General features: G+C 39.7%; 1 protein-coding gene across 1 annotated transcript in view; it reads left to right on the forward strand.

Annotated features, from left to right (window-relative positions):
* Positions 1-17561, forward strand: part of DNAH5 (dynein axonemal heavy chain 5) — a 306494-nt gene that overhangs the window by 89393 nt on the left and 199540 nt on the right. The window contains exons 17-21 of the mRNA XM_027767025.1: positions 1360-1445; positions 1977-2298; positions 3131-3337; positions 9811-9970; positions 16480-16625. Coding sequence (XP_027622826.1) covers positions 1360-1445; positions 1977-2298; positions 3131-3337; positions 9811-9970; positions 16480-16625 — 921 coding nt within the window. The remainder of the gene's footprint in view (positions 1-1359; positions 1446-1976; positions 2299-3130; positions 3338-9810; positions 9971-16479; positions 16626-17561) is intronic.

Consider the following 17561-nt stretch of genomic DNA (forward strand, 5'->3'; position numbering starts at 1 on the left):
AAGAAGAAAAGAACCGCCCCCCCCGCGGGGGGGGGGGGGGGGGGGATGGCCATGCCACAATCCCTTCTCCATTCTCCTCTCAGTCCTCTCAGTGGGATCTTAGGCACGCACGCACATGTGCCTGGCGTGAATGTAAGCCACTGGGTCTGGGACTCGAACCGCGGTCAACTACATGGGAGCCCAGCAACATAGCCATTATGCCAGCTGCTAGTCCCTGTGAGCTTCCCTTCTTTAAGAATAACTTAAGGGAACCAGCAGTTAGCGTAATGGCTATGTCGCTGGACTCCCACGTAGTCGACCACGGTTCGTGTCCTGGACCGGTGGCTTAAAACTCCCGCCGGGCGCGTGTGCATGTGTGCCCAAGATCCCGAGAGGAGAACGGAGGAGAAGGGATTGCGGCGTGACCATCCCCCCTGGGGGGTGATTTCTCGCTTTCTGTCTCTATGCCTCTCTCTGTCTGGCGAGCGCACGCGCCCTACAGTGAAAATCTCTCTCCAAAAAAAAAAAAGAATAACTTAAGAGCCACTTTTTTTTTTTTTTTCTTTCCCCTGTAGGAATCTTGTGGCCCTGGACTTTGGACAAGTTTCTAGGTGGCCTAACTTTACTTCTGCTGTAGCCCTAGTTGCTTTTACATTTTCGGAGTAGCTTTTGAGTTAACGTCTTGGGTTAGATCCCTTTCATCTCATGAATGGATAAACTTGGAGTCTTGATTGTGGTGTGGCACAGGTGAAGGATTTCAGCAGCTCCAGGCCAAGGGTCAGCAACCAGATCCTGCCCAGCCTGCTCATGCATCATCTCAGGCTGTTTTGGCAGGACAAGGGTACAGGTGACAGTTGTGAAGGAGACCCATGTATCACAAAGCTGGAAGTGTTTCATCTCTGGCTATTGATAGAGACAGTAGGGCCGTGCCGTCCCAGGGTGACATTTTTCCCTCTCCGTGACTCTGGGCAGATGGCAAGCCTCTCTGCAGTTTTCCCAGCATGAGAACAGCCATCTAATTCCCATTGCAGGCCCTGGGCAGCACGTCAAGGTTCCTGGTTTCTGCAGCATCCATTGGGGGTGTTGGACTCCACAGCTCCCCTTCAGCTTTGTGATAAGCCCCAGTGCCTACCGCTGTGTCCTGAGTCTGGCCCCACAGACACGCCATGGTGCCAACTCCCCTGACCTCTCTGGTTTTCAAGTCTCTTTGTTTCTGGCTGTGGGCACTTATCTTTCCTTTTAAGCTCATTAAATTTTCTGTTATGTTTTGTCCCAAATTATGTGTGTTTGTAGAGCATGGGGAGCTCTTTTATCTCGCTACTAAATAGGAAACTCCCAATGCTAATTCATTTTTTATAATCAGATTTTATTCAATTTTAGAATGAGTTGCAGAAGTTCATGGATGTTACATTTGAAAAGATTCAAAATACAAATCAAGCTCTGACTATGTTAAAGAAATTCGAAAGGTAAAATTTTGAAATAATTTCCCTGGTTCCATTTTGTGAAATTGAGGTAATATGGACATATTGGGTCATCAGAAAAGTAATGATTTTTTTTCTATGCAAAAATGGGTCATGACTTTTACAACAGTTTAGCTTTTGCTATTATTATTACTATTATTTTACATTCTAATGGAAGGAAAAGCCTCTCTTGACAATCTGGGTTACAGAGTCACAGTTTTTAAATTCTTCAGAGGATTAAGAGTATTAATCCTTTTAAAGATTAAGGATTCATTTTATTTCTGTAGGGAATACTCAACTTTAAAGTAACTTGTGACTGCCTATAGTAATATTTGCTAATGTTGTTATTTGAAAAAGTTCTTGAGTTAATTGTTTCTCCTATATTTTAAAGATTGATACTATTTTGTTTGTTTTTTTTACATGGCACACAAATATCGCATTCTTTCCCATTAGCACAAATTAAAAAAAATATTAATAAATGAGATAACTATATGTCTTTCCATTCATACACATCTTTTGCTTTTTTAAAAAAATTAGATTGAATATACCTAATCTTGGTATTGATGAAAAATACCAACTTGTCCTCAAGAACTATGGGGCTGACATTGATATGATTTCAAAGATGTACACAAAGCAGAAATATGATCCTCCTTTGGCTCGAGACCAGCCCCCCATCGCTGGGAAGATTTTGTGGGCTCGGCAGCTCTTTTACAGGATTCAGCAGCCCATGCAGCGGTTCCAGGAGCACCCAGCTGTGCTGGGGACAGTGGAAGCCAAGCCTGTGATTCGCAGTTACAACAGGATGGCCAAGGTGCTGCTGGAGTTCGAGGTCCTCTACCACAGGGCGTGGCTTCATCAAGTGAGTCTGCTAGGCCTCTATGAGAGGTCGCTGCTGTCTAAAGAAGGAGAGGCCCTCTTCTAGCATGCGATGGTGTTATTCCTGTAGAAAGTAGGATTTATGGGTATTTTATAAGGCAGTTTGGTTGAACCTAAATAACCAAAAAATGTAATATGTCCATGAAAAATAATAATAATTATTTTTGAAAAAAAATCATAAGCCAGTTAACTGAAACCTATTTTTATTTAATTTACAAATGCCTACATGAGAAGATCCTATTTATTGAGTTCCTCTACCTGATGGGTTAGGGTTTCCTTCTTTTCAAAATTCAGTAAGATTCAGTAAAAACCAGTAAATCTATTAAACAAAGTCTTAAATTTAATTTTTCCCTATCAGTGAGATTGTACCCTACCAATGCTTACAGTTCTTTGGAGAATGGCAGGAACTAATGTGTCTCTGTAGCTGTATTCATTGCTTTTCTAGATAACTGAAAATTGAACTTAATGGAATTTATGTTTTCTTAGGAAAAATACCTGACTAGGCGCAAAGGTATCAGGGAACTAGATGGCATTTGAGACATCATGGCTTTTGCACTGTCCACTTATCTGTCAGGTGTGAGAATCCTGTCTGGAATACCTTATTGAGTTGACTGTGGAACATTATCACCAAGAACTTGAAGACTGTTTTCTGAGGGTGAATTTATAGGATGAGTGGGTGACCCTCATTGCTTTAATTTAGGAGGCTCAAATCCATAGGCTAGCACTGAGTGATCCTCATTTCCAGAAACACGAAATGAATGCCCTGGGTTTGCATTGCCCTTTCTAATAGGAATAATGTCGATTTCTTCCCACAGATTGGAGAGATTCACATAGGTCTTGAAGCTTCTTTACTGGTAAAGGCCCCAAGCACAGGGGAATTGTTCGTAAACTTTGATCCTCAGTTGTTAACCTTGTTTAGAGAAACAGAGTGCATGTCACAGATGGGTCTGGAAGTTTCACCATTTGCAGCTGCCCTCTTCCAGAAACGGGATATATACAAAAAGAACTTCAGTAACATGAAGGTACAGTACTTTCTGGCTTGCTCTAAGATGTATTAAAAATAAACATGAAAGAAAACAATAATGTGTCACATTTGCATCTGGGATGATTGGACTGGGGTGAGTGAGGGGGAACGGGGCCATGGAATGAGGTCCAGAATTGGCTACAGCCAGGCCATTACAGATCTTGTTGACCAAGATAAGAAGTCTGGGTTTTGTTTTGAATGCACCAGGAACCATTGGAGGATTCTGAGCTAGACAAAAAGTATGACCTCTTTTGTAATAAATAAAATTCTTGCTTCTGGGTGGAAATGGATTTCAAGGGGGGAGAAGACTATCAGCAAGAAGTTGATTTGTGGGTGGTGGTGGTGGTTTGAACTAGGATGACAACAGAGTTGATCAGAGCATTTAGAGTGATGTAAGCAGATAGGTTATGACATAACTCAAGGATAATTCCTGTTTTTGATGTGAAGAACTTAGAAAATTGAAGTAAGACCACCATGTACTGCTACATAATAACATTCAGTGGCCCTGAGCCAGCCCTGTAGCATAGTGGTTAAAGGAGCTAGATCCCATATGGCCAACCATGGTTCACTGGCCTGGAGTCTTAAAAAGCATGCCTGATGGGATGGAGAACTGGAGGAGAAGGGATTGCAGCATAACCATGTCCCACTTGGCGGGGGTTTAGCACCCGCCCCCCCTCCCCCCCCCGTTCCTCTCTCTCTTCCTCTGGTGAGTGAACATGCCTTCTATAAAATTAAGTGACATTGTCAAGGTCTCATAACTGGTAAGTGGCAGAAGTAGGGCCAGAACTCGGACTTCAGTTTTCCCAGCATTTCATGCTACATTAAAAAGTTAATATTAGTGAGATCAGCAGGTGGTGGAAAGGTTATGTCACTGGACTTCCATGTAGTCGACTGCAGTTTGAATCCCAGACCAGTGACTTAAAACTCACACTGGGCACATGTGTGTGCATGCCCAAAATCCCAAGAGGAGAATGGAGGAGAAGGGATTGTGGTATGGTCATCCCTGCCCCCCGCCCCCAGGGGGGGTTGTTTCTCACTTTCTGTCTCTCCACCCGGGGGGGTTGTTTCTCACTTTCTGTCTCTCCAGTGAGGATAGATGCACTATAACAAAAATCTCTCTTAAAACAAACAAACAAAAAGTTAATATTGGCAATGGGGAGACATTTTTCGAAAGACTTATAAAATACTAGTCAGTATGTTGGAATTGCTGTTTAGACTTTACTTGCACATTAGGAAAATCACTCCATTTACACACTTAAAATGTGTTTTTACTAAGGACTAGTAATTGTAAGACTGTGATATTACTAGTGTTCATTTTGCTCACAGAATTGTTTCAGTTATCTCTTATGGTTCTCTTGCTAGCAAACATGCTTAAAATATAATGACTTACACTGACCCTTTCATTATATATCATGACTTTGTGGGTAAAGAATTTGAGCAGGGCTTGGCTGTCCCATGACAAAGGTTTTTGGTGGTATTTAGTTGGCAGGTGTCTGACCTGGAAGGCCCAAGATGGCCTCATTTCATGTCTGATTCTTCAGTGGGGAAGGCTGGAAGCCTGACTCAACTGTGCCTATGAGCTGTTCATCTACACATGGCCTTCTAGTATGGAGGCCTCAGGATAGAACTTTTTTTTTTGGAGAGGTTTTTGCTATAGGGTGCGTGCACTCACCAGAAAGACAGAGACAGAGAGACAGAAAGCGAGAAATCACCCCCCAGTGGGGATGGCCACGCCACAATCCCTTCTCCTCCATTGTCCTCTCAGGATCTTGGGCAAGCACGCACACGTGCCTGGTGTGAGTTTAAGCCACCAGGTCCAGAACTTGAATTGCTGTGACTACATAGGAGTCCAGTGACATAGCCATTACACCAACTGCTGGTCCTAAGGATAGAATTTCTTATACATCAATTTAGGATTCCAAGAGCAAGCATTACAGTGAACAAGCAGGAAGCTGCATGGCCTTTATGATGACCTCAAATGTCTCACTGCATCACTTCTGTTTCGTACTCTTTGGGACTCTTCATAAGCCCACCCAGATGGAAGGGAAGGGCACATAGACCCTCAGACCCTACTCTATGTGGGGAGGAGGGTCAAAGAACGTTTAAAACCTACCACAATTGTAAATGGCAATTTAAGGATGTAGAGTATCCTCTGGTGGATGTTCATTGTGTTACAAGATTGGAGGAGTTAAAGGTTTCTGTAAAGCCTGAGAAGTGGTTAAAGTGGATCTATTGGCAGTTTTAGGAGACATCTGAAGTGTTGCAGTTATTGTACTCAGTATTCAAGGGTTTCCAGTCTTCTATAGATATACCAAAGCAGCTGAGAGTTTGATTTCTTTCTTTTTTTTTTTTTTTGAGAGGTTTTCGCTATAGGGTGCGTGTGCTCACCAGACAGACAGAAAGAGACATAGAGACAGAAAGTGAGAAATCACCCCCCAGAGGGGATAGTCATGCCACAATCCCTTCTCCTCCATTCTCCTCTCAGGATCTTGGGCATGCACGCACACACGCCCGGCGAGAGTTTTAAGCCACTGGGTCTGGCACGCGAACCATGGTCGATTACATGGGAGTCCAGGGACATAGCCATTATGCTAACTGTTTGTTTTCTTCACCTATCCTTTGGAAGACAGTTAACACCGGAAGGAGGTGTGCTAGCACCAGAGGATAGTCCTAAGTACAGATTCTGAAGCCAATTTGAGTTTTGTATTCAAACTGATATCTTTGGGTAAATTATTTTAACTTCCAAGACCCAGTTTTTCTTTTGTAACATAGATGAATAATATCTCTTGGGGTTAATGGATTAAAGGTGGGAAGTAGAAAGCCTGCTGGAGGCAGAGTCTAAGAACTACTTCCCAGATGGAATAAGTATGGACATTGAAAAATAGGCAAGGTGTGGATAAAAGCTTCAGGAAATGTATGCGTAGCTGCTAATACAGCCATCGAATTTAAAATTTTCTAAAGTGGCTTTCATGGAAATTGAAAGGATATTATAGAAATTGTGAGTAAGTGTTATGTGAAGGAAGGATTATGGAGCCCATTTGGGAAATGTTGAGTTTAGCAAAATTCTCGAAGTCCCTCAGGACGTCTTACTTCCTTACTGCGGGTTTCTCAGAATCATTAATATTAATCATGGCTGCCTAAGAGGAGAAATATTGTACATAGTACTTTTCAAACTTATCCATATGGGGGCTTTATTTTTTTCCCCCTTATAAAAACTGTTACGTTTAGGATGCCAAGGCAAACAAACACTCTGGAAAACATTTATGTAATACTAAAGTAATACCAACCCACACTTACAGATACAGGCTTAAAAGCAATTGTATCAAAGAAGCACATTAAAGTTACTTTCTTTTTTTAAATCATTTTTTTAGATTTTAATTTACATTTTATCACATGTCTTTACAGTATACATTTCTTTTTCCAACACAAATACCATGCAAGTAAGTGAAGACAAGGTTATTGCTATATACATTATCATCATCAAATAGCTTCTCATTTTTTGTCAATTAAGCATACTTAATTGGTGATAGTAGATGGTGATAGCAGTGGATACAGTCAGCAGGTCAGACATATGATCACTTTAGAAAATAGAGCAAATGGGATATCCTGATGGTTTGCATCTAGGAGTGCGAGAAGTCAAGGATGACACCTAATTTTGGCCTGTGGACTGTAAAGATGGAATCAGCCTTAGCTGAGTTGGACTAAATAGAGGTATAAACTAACTTATTTGCAAAAACAAAAGAATATTAGGTTAATCTCAATTTGGTCTGTTATTTGTACAAAGTCCCATAAGAACTCAATTTCTGAAGCAAGGCAACAGCTACTATTGTATTATTGAACTTATGAAAATAACCATCCTGCCATAAAATAAGAATGCTCACAGATATCTTCCAATTGCAAAGGGGTGAGGAAGGGAGAAAAGTTTATGTTTCAATTAAAAAAACCTCTTTTTTAGAAAAACAGGTTGCTGAACCCTACAAATGAAAAGAAAACAAAATTCCTTAAATCTGGAAGACAAAGCATAGAAGAAAATCAGTAATGTTTTAGAAAAAAAGTCATAGAATTCTATTTCACCAGTTCAGTCTCATGTAATCTTCCTTTTGTTGAATTTGCAGTGTTACTGTGGTCTGACTTTTCCATTAACATTCAACATTGTTATTGATATTTCAAAACTTGTTCCTACCATTAAGTTGGGTTTTTTCTTGGTCATTTTTTGTTCTCTTATTCATCTGTCTGTCTTTAGTTTTCCTGGGATTGTACTCCCTTCAGAACATCTCGAAGAGCTGGTCTGGTGTTGGTAAATTTTTTCAGGTTTTGTTTATCTAAGAATGCTTTTAAGCTTCTCTTTCCACGTGAAGGATAATCTTGCGGGATATAGTATTTTTGGTTGAAAGTGTTTTTCACTTAACACTTCAAATTTATTTTCTCATTCTTTCCTGGCTTGCATTTTTTCTGGTCAGAGGTCCAATGTTAGCCTGATGAGATATCCTTTGAAAGTAACTTGATGTTTTTCTCTTGCTAATTTTAGTATCTTGTCTCTGTATATGGTTTTGATCAATCTGGCTATGATGTGCTTTGGAGAAGATCTTCTTGGGTTGATTCTATGTGGGGTCCTTTGTATTTCTTGGGTCTGGATATTTGAGTGCCTCTCTAGGTTTGGAAAGTTTTCTTCCAGGATTTCATGGAATAGATTATCAATGCTCTGATTAGTTTGTTCACCTACTGGGATACCTATTATCCAGACGTTTGGGCAGCTAATGGTATCTATTATTATTTGTATATCATTCTTATTTTGGGGGGTTATTTTCTCAGTCTTTTTGGTGAATTTTTCTAGGCCAGAAGGTCTATCTTCTGCATCTGAGATTCCATCTTGTGCATGATCTAATCTGCTTTGAATACTTTCAAGGGAGGATTTTATTTACTGTATTACAGCCTTCATCTCTAATGGTTTCATTCGATTCTTTTTTTATGGTGTGTATTTCTTCTTTCAGATCCTGGAAGAACTTTCTCACCTCCTGGGACTCATTGTCTCTTTTCTACTGCATTTTCTGGAGTTTGTTGTCTCTCTTTTCTTGCATTTCTGTTAGCTTTGTCACTATGAATATCCTAAATTCTTTATCTGATGTTTCCATGAGTTCCATTGTATTATCTGTGGATGATGAAGGGCTGTTCTTTCCCCCTGGAGGAGAGATATTTTCTTAATTTCCCCTATTTCTTGTGCCTCAGTGGTGGTATTTTCTGGTCATCTGATGGATTATATGGTACTTCCTACCTTCTTGGAGTTAATTATGAGTTGTGCTGTTCTGACTTTTCTCTGGGTGCTGTATCAGAAGGAGAAGTGTGGGGCAGAGGCTTTCTGGTTAAAGTGGCAGGGCTAGGCACACCTCAGATGCACATGGATTCTCGCTTTTTGCTGAATATTGGGCTGGATGGAAGCAAAATTACTTTCTTGTAACTAAAAATTATTAATATTGACATCATCCTGAAAGCTAGGCTTAAAGTATTACTAGGTCTATTTAAAAATGGTAACATATGGGGCCAGTGGGTTTGTGTAGTGGTTGAGGTGTTGGACTCCCATATGGCCAGCCAGGGTTGGAGTCTTAGACCCTTGGACCCTGTGGCTTGAAGCTCATGTCAGGCACATGTGTGTGCATGCCCAAAATGCCAGGAGGAGAATGGAGGAGAAGGTATTGCAGTGTGGCCACCCCCTCAGGAGTGATTTCTTGCTTTCCCTCTGTCTCTCTGGTGAGTGCATGCATCCCCATGGTAAAAAACCCAAAACCTTCTCTCTCTTAAAAAAGAGAGAGAGAGAGAGAGAGAGAGAGAGAGAGAGAGAGTGAGAAGCAACATATGAACAAGGTACTAATGAAATTCAACATTATATAACAGGTAAACCTTAGTGGAGGACCACAGTCCATGAGTTTTAGATCACAAATATTCTTTTTGTTGAGAAATGATCATTGGAATGAGACTGATCATAGTGGATAGTACATTTTCATGGAAGTAATGCAAAAGTGATGAATAAAACCCTTGTGTTTGCCCCTGTCAGTAGCCTTCCTTTTTACCTCTTTCTATCTCCCTACTCCTGTTGCTATGTCCACCCCAACTTCAAATTATATTGCTATATTCTCTTTACGCTAGTTCTATTTACTAATATTGTAATAATGTTATAATAAGAATTCAATAAAGATATAGTGGTTAAAAAAGAAATATTCCTTCTGTGAACAATGAATTGATTAATTACAGAAATATTGATCTATCATCTCTTATAATGCCAGGTGCTATTTCAAGCACAACTTATATTCTATTTGGGAAAGGCAGGAAATAAGCAATAAATATAGTAAATGGATAAATTCTGTAGTTCAATGGAATAAACCAATAAAATGCTATGGAAAAAATAAGAGCAGGGCATAGAGTGTATGAGTGGGTTTTGGTGGTGTTTCACAGTCTTAAATATGTTTTTTAGGATAGGCCTACCTAACCAAAAGGGTAGCATTTGAACAGTTATTTGGTGGAAACACAAAGGCCTTGAGGCTAAGGACCAGCAAGATGACAATAGGGCAGAAGCAGGAAGAAAGGGAAAGAATTGCTGAATGGGATGAGATCAGAGAAGGAATGGGGACTAGGTTGGGTAGGTGTTTGTAGACCAAGAACCTACCCAAGCCCTTTCTATTAAGACTTGTACAAAGCTCTGAATTAGGTGGGAAGGCCTGTAGTCATGTAAGCAGAAGGGTGACATGACATGACATGACTTAACATTTTGAAAGGATCACCCCTGCTGCTAAATTGAGCCTAGAGAGGTACGGAGGTAGGGAGACAATGGTAGACCATTCTGGTAATTTAGGTGATAGTAGATGGTGATAGCAGTGGATACAGTCAGCAGGTCAGACATATGATCACTTTCGAAAATAGAGCAAATGGGATATCCTGATGGTTTGCATCTAGGAGTGCGAGAAGTCAAGGATGACACCTGATTTTGGCATGTGGACTGTAAAGATGGAATCAGCCTTAGCTGAGTTGGAGAAAACTATGGACAGACAGCTTTGATACAGAGAGCTACAAAGACTGCTCCCTCAACAAGGTCTTGATATTCAATCCAGCTTAGCTTCTGCCAGCCCCAGTTCATGGGCATCCACATACTTGGCATATTCAGAGAGGTCTCTGGACATGAAACCAAACCTTCCCATGTGGGTCAACCTTGCAGAGGGTTACATTTTACTACTGTGCGCTTGTTTTGACCTTGTTTCTCAATTTAAAAGGCCTAGTTTTCCATATCTATTGTATAATATCTTACTGATAGGGTTATATAAATAATGAAGCAAGAAGTACCATTTTTAAGCTGTTCCATAGGAATTGTACTAAAGTATAGGACCAGTAATTTTCTGGAAACTATAAATATTCACTATTTAATTTTATCTCCAAAGATTAACTACATATTTTCATTTATTTTTGTTTTTGGGTAGTACAGTATAAAAGGCTTTTAGAGTTACTTAGCATTATATACTAATAGGTTAATGTATTTTCAGATGAGAGATGTGGAAATTTGGATAGAGTAGAGAGCTAAACAACAGGATAAATGGGAAAAGTTGAAACAAACACTATTTTTATTTAATGAAGGATATAAAACGCTTTAAGATATATGTAAGGTGGTATATTCCATAAAGTACAATTTCTCAGGATATGTACAGATACACGGCACAAAAAAGGGGTCTGGTCTCAGATTGCCTGGTGAACCCAGTTTTAGCAGTCAGACAGTTTTTTCCCCTGGAGGACTTTTCAGAGCCTTTAATATGTCAATGACCAGTTGGTCTCCAAAAGCTGACTCCTGCACATTTCCTAGAAATCCTTGGTTACATTTTAGGAGGATACTAGTACTTAAGGAGCTCCTGTGGTAGACAGTGGAACACAGTTTAAACATGGAAACAGAGGGATTTTTCAGGATGATCTAAACATTGCTGTTCTCTCTCCTACCCAATGTCCTCTGTTTTCCTCTTCATCGCCCAGTTTTCCTCACTTCTCAATTCAGAGTCAGGCCTCCTCCCAAGAAGCCTACTCTGACTGCTCTCCTCTTGTAGTCACTTCCTCCTGTGACCTCCTGTTGTATTTGCAGTTGGGACCAGAGACTCTAGAGCTTGGCTGTCTTCTAATGGTTTAGTACAGTTTATTGTTTCTCCCCAGTTGGTTTGTAAAGGGCTTCTATTTCTTATACTTCTTTTGTGTTACCCCCAGTTGGGTGCTTAGTAGATGCCTCTACACTTATAGATTCACACAGGGTGAGCACACCTAATCTGAAAACCTGAAGTCCAAACTGCTTCAAAATCTGAAACATGTTGCATGTTGACATGACACCACAAGTGGAAAGTTCCACACCTAGACTCATGTGATGGGTCTCAGTTCAAACACTGTAATACAAAAATACTGCATAAAGCTACTTTCAGGCTTTGTGTTTAAGGTATATATAAAACATAATTAAATTTGTGTTTATACTCAGGTACCATCCCCAGGATAGCTTATTCTGTATATGTGCATATTCCCAAATCTGAAAACGTCTAACGTCTGAAAGACTTCTGCGTTTGAAATCTGATAAGGGATATTCAATCTGTGATTGCAATTGTGCTATGTAGTCAGTCTTGTTCCATTTCTTTATTATTTGAAATCTGAAGCATTTCTGATAAGGGATATTCAATCTGCGATTGCAATAGTTCTATGTAGTCAGTCTTGTTCCATTTCTTTATTTCTGTAACCTCATTTCTATCCCTTCATCCCGTCACCTCATTTCTGGGTTAGCCCTTCTTACGCCTCCTTTCTAGATACCTCTTGTGGTGTCTCCTGTTATCAACTCATTCTTTTTCTCTTTTCCTTCCTCGGGTCTTTCATTTGTCAGTTATTTGTGGCTGATGAGGCAGGACCTACTCTATTTATAACCCAAATTGTCAAGAGCTTGTTTTATCAGTAGACTTTCACTGTATCTCCCAATTAACTTCGGCTCAGAAGGGCCCAGCTCTTTAAATAACCTGGTGCTTTATAGTCAAGAATACTTTGAAAGTACTGGGTTGAGGGGGAAGTAGAATAAGAAATTGTGGTTGACCCCCTTATCTCTGCCTCCTTTATTTTGCCTTATAGATTGAGAACTGGATTCAAATAATTTATAAAGGGTTTTTTTTTTTTTGATTTAAATAAACTGTAATTTAGACTCACCACAATTTGATGGTTGGATAATTTAAAACTCATTATCATATAACCATGGCAATATAGGGGTTGAAGAATTGTAAAAATAATCTTAAATAAGATCCTTAATTTAAAGGATGGAAAACTTGTTCTAGGGAAATGCTAATTGACTTATTATGTTACATAGGTAGAAGCAAAAGGACGAGCTTAGGGCCCAGTTTCCCTGACTCTAAACTCATATTCTCTCCAGAATACCTCTCACCAGGAAGAAAACAAGGAAATTTGCTAAAATTCTCTAATGTGTCATTTATAAGTATATTTCATAATAAAGGTATACTTCATAATAAGACTTATCACAATCAAAATATTAGTAGTACAGGCTGCCAAGGTGGATTTTGGTAATATTCTCCCTAGAGAATATCAGGATTAGAGTGCTAACAATTTGCATGTTTTATTAGAATGTTAGCTGGAGACAAGGAGACAGTTTATAAAGAAACTCTTTTTTTAGTTCTTATATTCTTTTAGGTTTTTATTTTTATAATTTAAATTAAGAAACTAAAGCTGAGCAAAGATCATGTTTATTCAGGAGAGAAACTATGCTAAATCTCAGGAACAGTTATCTGTTGGTGATAATGTACACGGTAATATTTTTGATGACTAATATGCACTGTATTCATGCTGGGAAAAACCGTGTTAAACACTCTGAAGATGTACATTGATTAAATGTAAATAACAAAATCTCAAAAATAGTTGAATTCTTTATTGAACTCATGAGCCAATCCTTCCATTGGGTTGTCAGAAAAGTCATGATGTATTTTTCTATGCAAAAATGCATCGCAATTTTTCCAAAACCCAGTATTTACAAGTGTTGATTTATATTATGCATTTAAGAGAGTATTAACATTATTTTCTTCCTACCGACCTGAAAAGAAATGACTTGTTCCCTGTATCTAAAGTGACATTCTTTTTTTTTGGGGGGAGAGGTTTTTCTCTATAGGGCGCATGCGCTCGCCAGACAGACAGAGAGAGACATAGAGACAGAAAGCGAGAAATCACCCCTCAGGGGGGATGGCCATGCTGCAATCCCTTCTCCTCCATTCTCCTCTCGGGATCTTGAGCACGCACGCACACGTGCCTGGTGTGAGTTTTAAGCCACTGAGTCCAGGACACGAACCGTGGTCGACTACGTGGGAGTCCAGCGACATAGCCATTATGCCAACTGCTGGTCCCCTAAGCATAGTCTCCTTAATCACTTTCCCTCTGCCCTTCAGCTTCTGTAGTCATATTGTTTCTGTTTCACTCTGACTCTCCTTCCTCTTATAAGCTCCCCTGTGACTACATTGGCCCCACCTGGTAATCTAGGCCAATCTCCACATTACGAGGTTTTTAACTTGATGATACCTGCCATTCAAGCTAAAATTCATAGGGGATTGGGATGTGGACATCTTTGGGGCTATTTTCCAGCTAACCACAGATGTCTTTGAAGAATATATCCATTAGAAGAGTGAAGAATTGTATTGAGCACATATGAAACATGCTTCAAGTGTTGGCTCTCTTTAGTAATGAATAAGTTCACCAGGTAGAGTTATTTGGTATCTTGAATGGCCTCTTTAATAACTAGTTTAGATATGCTTAAAAACTTTTAGGGTTTTATTCTTTAGAAAGTATAGGTATTGGGACCAGCAGTTAGCGTAATGGCTATGTCGCTGGACTCCTATATAGTCGACTGCGGTTCGAGTCCCCAACCTGGTGACTTAAACTCACGCCGGGTGCGTGTGCATGCGTGCCCAAGAGCCTGAGAGGAGAATAGAGGAGAAGGGATTACAGCATGGCCATCCCCCCTGGGGGGTGATTTCTCGCTTTCTGTTTCTCTCTGTCTTTCTGGCAAGCATATGCACCCTATGGCAAAACCCTCTCCAAGAAAAAAAAAAAAAGAAAGGAAAAGAAAGGAAAGGAATTTATTTAAGGAAGTGTATATGTATATGTCTCTGATATATCACAAGTATATGACATTGATTTTTCTGTATTTAATTTTCAATTTTATCTCCTAGGGCAGAGAAGTATTAGAACATTTTACTACATGGCATCTGTTGAGTAATGCATCATCCCTTAGATGGGAGATCCATTAACCATCATTCCTGGTTTTTATGTAAAGTTGTTAGTTTCTTTCAGATGTAGCCTTTTCAACCATGAAACTAGTGTTCAATATTACTTCAGCCCTACTGAAAAAAAAGTACCTTTAAAAAAATTTTTTTTTAGAGAAAAATTTTTGCTATAGGGTGTGTGCATTCACCAGAGAGGCAGAAACAGAGACAGAAAGCAAGAAATCACCCCCCCCCGCCCCCCCGGGGAGATGGCCACACTACATGGGAGTCCAGCAACATAGCCATTATGCTAACTGCTGGTCCCTGAAGCCTATTTATTTTTTCTTTTTTTTTTTAATTTTTTATTTCAATTTATTTATTTACATTCATTCACTGTACATCATTACAGCATACAAAATGAGATTTTCCATCTAGAATACACTGTATTTGGCTCAATCAAGCACATCAACATACGTGTTATCATCAACAAATAATTTTTCATTTCTTGTTTCCTGTATCTTTTGCTTTTTTCCCCATCCTTGATTCCCTGTCTATCACCCTCTGCCGTCTCCACCCTCCTCCCACCCTGTCTCCATGGTTGCTCCCACCTCCCTCCACTGTCTCCATGAATGCTTCCTAATCCCCCCCCCCCCCCCCCACACACACACATTTTATCGATTCACTAAAGATCTTAATTAATCTAACTATTTTGAATAACAAGCGCAGCTGATATATACACATCCATGAACACAAAGTCTGACTAGGCATAAACCTCAGTGAGTAGAATGAACATGCTATAAAGTAGCACCTAGCTGGGGCCATATATCTTACTGCAGTCATCAAATAGGTATTTTTAATGCATTTTTTTTAATTTCAAGAAAAACAGTTTTAGGTTTTGTTCTTAAACTTTTTTCTAACTTAATTAATTTGCTTACTCCCTAAGCATCATCACAGCATACAAAATGTGATTTCCCATCCAGAATATACTGCTTAGTGTCTTAATCATTCATGTTATCATCAAGTTTTCAATTTCTAGTTATATATATATATATTTTTTTTTTCCCCCCCTGTTTCTGACCCTCTGTCCTTCCCCACCCTCTTCTCACACTATCTCTGGTGTCTATAGTTGTCTTCCATTCCTTTTCCCCCCACATTGTATTGATCACACAATTTGTTAAATAATCTAACTACTTTCAATAGCAAGTTCAGCTGGTAATTTAAAAAAAAGCAGTTTTAACTTAAGTTTTAAGCCACCAGGTCTGGGCCTCAAACTGTGGTCAACTATGTCCAGCGACGTAACCATTATGCCATCTGCTGGTCTCTGAAAGCAGTACCTTTAACTACCTTTTCCATTAGAAAAAACAACAATGAAAAACAAACAAATGGACCTTTTTATACTTAGCAGTGATGATAGTAACAGTGAAACAGTATTTGGGGAGCTTTACTTCAGTAGTATTTGTTGGATACCTCCTGCAGAATGGGCCCTGGGTTAAATGTTGAAGACTAGGATGAAAAGGTGAACTCAGAAGATGAGACACACAAGTTGACAATCTTGTGTATGTGGAGAGGGAAGGATGCTCCCGCTGCAGTGGCAGCACAGGAGGAGACACGTGAACACACGCAGATTCACAGACGCCTCCTGGGGAGATGCTCTTCAAGCACACGTCAGAGTTAGGCCCAGAGCTGGGAAACTGGTGCAATAAGGGACAATGTGGGACAATCAGTGTCAAATAGCAGTCTGTGTTGGGGAAGCAGAAACTGAGACTTTAATCCTGATTTTACTATTGTCATTTTACTCAGTGTTGAATTTTTTTTTTTTTTAAAGCCAGATTGCTTGCCTAATCTCTTGTATTCATGTCTCTCCCTCCCCCCCCGCCCCCACCCCAAGAGGACCTGGAGTTGCTGCTTGACAGGGTCAATGATTTGATTGAGTTCCGCATTGATGCCATTCTGGAAGAAATGTGTGGCCTGCCTCTTTGTCAACTACCCCAAGAGGAGCCACTTACCTGTGAAGAGTTTCTCCAAATGACAAAGGTTATTGGAAAACGGTTATCTTTTACTAAAAATTTTTTTGTGATTCATTTTTTTATAAAGGGTGTTTTTTTTTGAAGCCTAAATTATATTTTTTCCTTCTACTTGTGATGCTCTGTGATAGACGTGATCCAAATGTAGAGCCTTCTGGCAATAATTTGAAAATGGAGAGAAATGTGTCTAAACAGTCACTTAGATATGAGGAAGAAATCATTTCCTTTCAGATCAGTAAGAAGAAAATGGCCATGGAATACATTCATTTTTCCATATTTTATGAAAAATAGATCTATTTTACAGAAGGGTATCTAGTAAGCTAGGGTTAATTAATAAAATAATTGAAGCTTTTTTTGAACAGGGTTTCTTCTTGAAACATTTCTGTGGAGCAGGGTTCCTCAAACGATGTTTCGTGACACACACTTTAAGAACCATTGCTAGGAAACCTGAAAAAAGGCAGATGCGTGCAAACTGTAGGGTCAAGGCTGCACTTGCAGCTTCACTGCATACCGACACATTAAGATGAAGTCCTCAGTCGATCTTTGTCTACTTCCCTGTAACCCATTACTTCTCAAACACATTTACACATGGGATGCCTTCTTTTTGTGTCAGGAGTGAGCTCCTGGAAGTGGTGCTCCATGAAGGGCCTCTAGGAATGTCAGTTTAGCATCATTTATAATATTCCTGATTAGCATGCTGATGATAAGAACTCTTCAATGATGATTTAATGTGGTGTGTCAAGGGTCCTCAAGACTACCACACTATCCCTACCCAATCTCTGACCTATCTCTTTGTCATAACTATCTTTTCTGTGACTGTTTTTTGAACTAGTGTTTAATTGAGAGGTAATTGGGTGAAGTTTCGAACTGGAAGTGAAGTTATTTATTTATTTTTTATTGCAAGAAGGTGTGTATGAGAGAGAGAGAGAGAGAGTGAGAGACAGAG

Source organism: Tupaia chinensis, unplaced genomic scaffold (assembly GCF_000334495.1).
Source record: "Tupaia chinensis unplaced genomic scaffold, TupChi_1.0 Scaffold143836_2, whole genome shotgun sequence".
In the NCBI taxonomy this organism is placed as follows: Eukaryota; Metazoa; Chordata; class Mammalia; order Scandentia; family Tupaiidae; genus Tupaia; species Tupaia belangeri.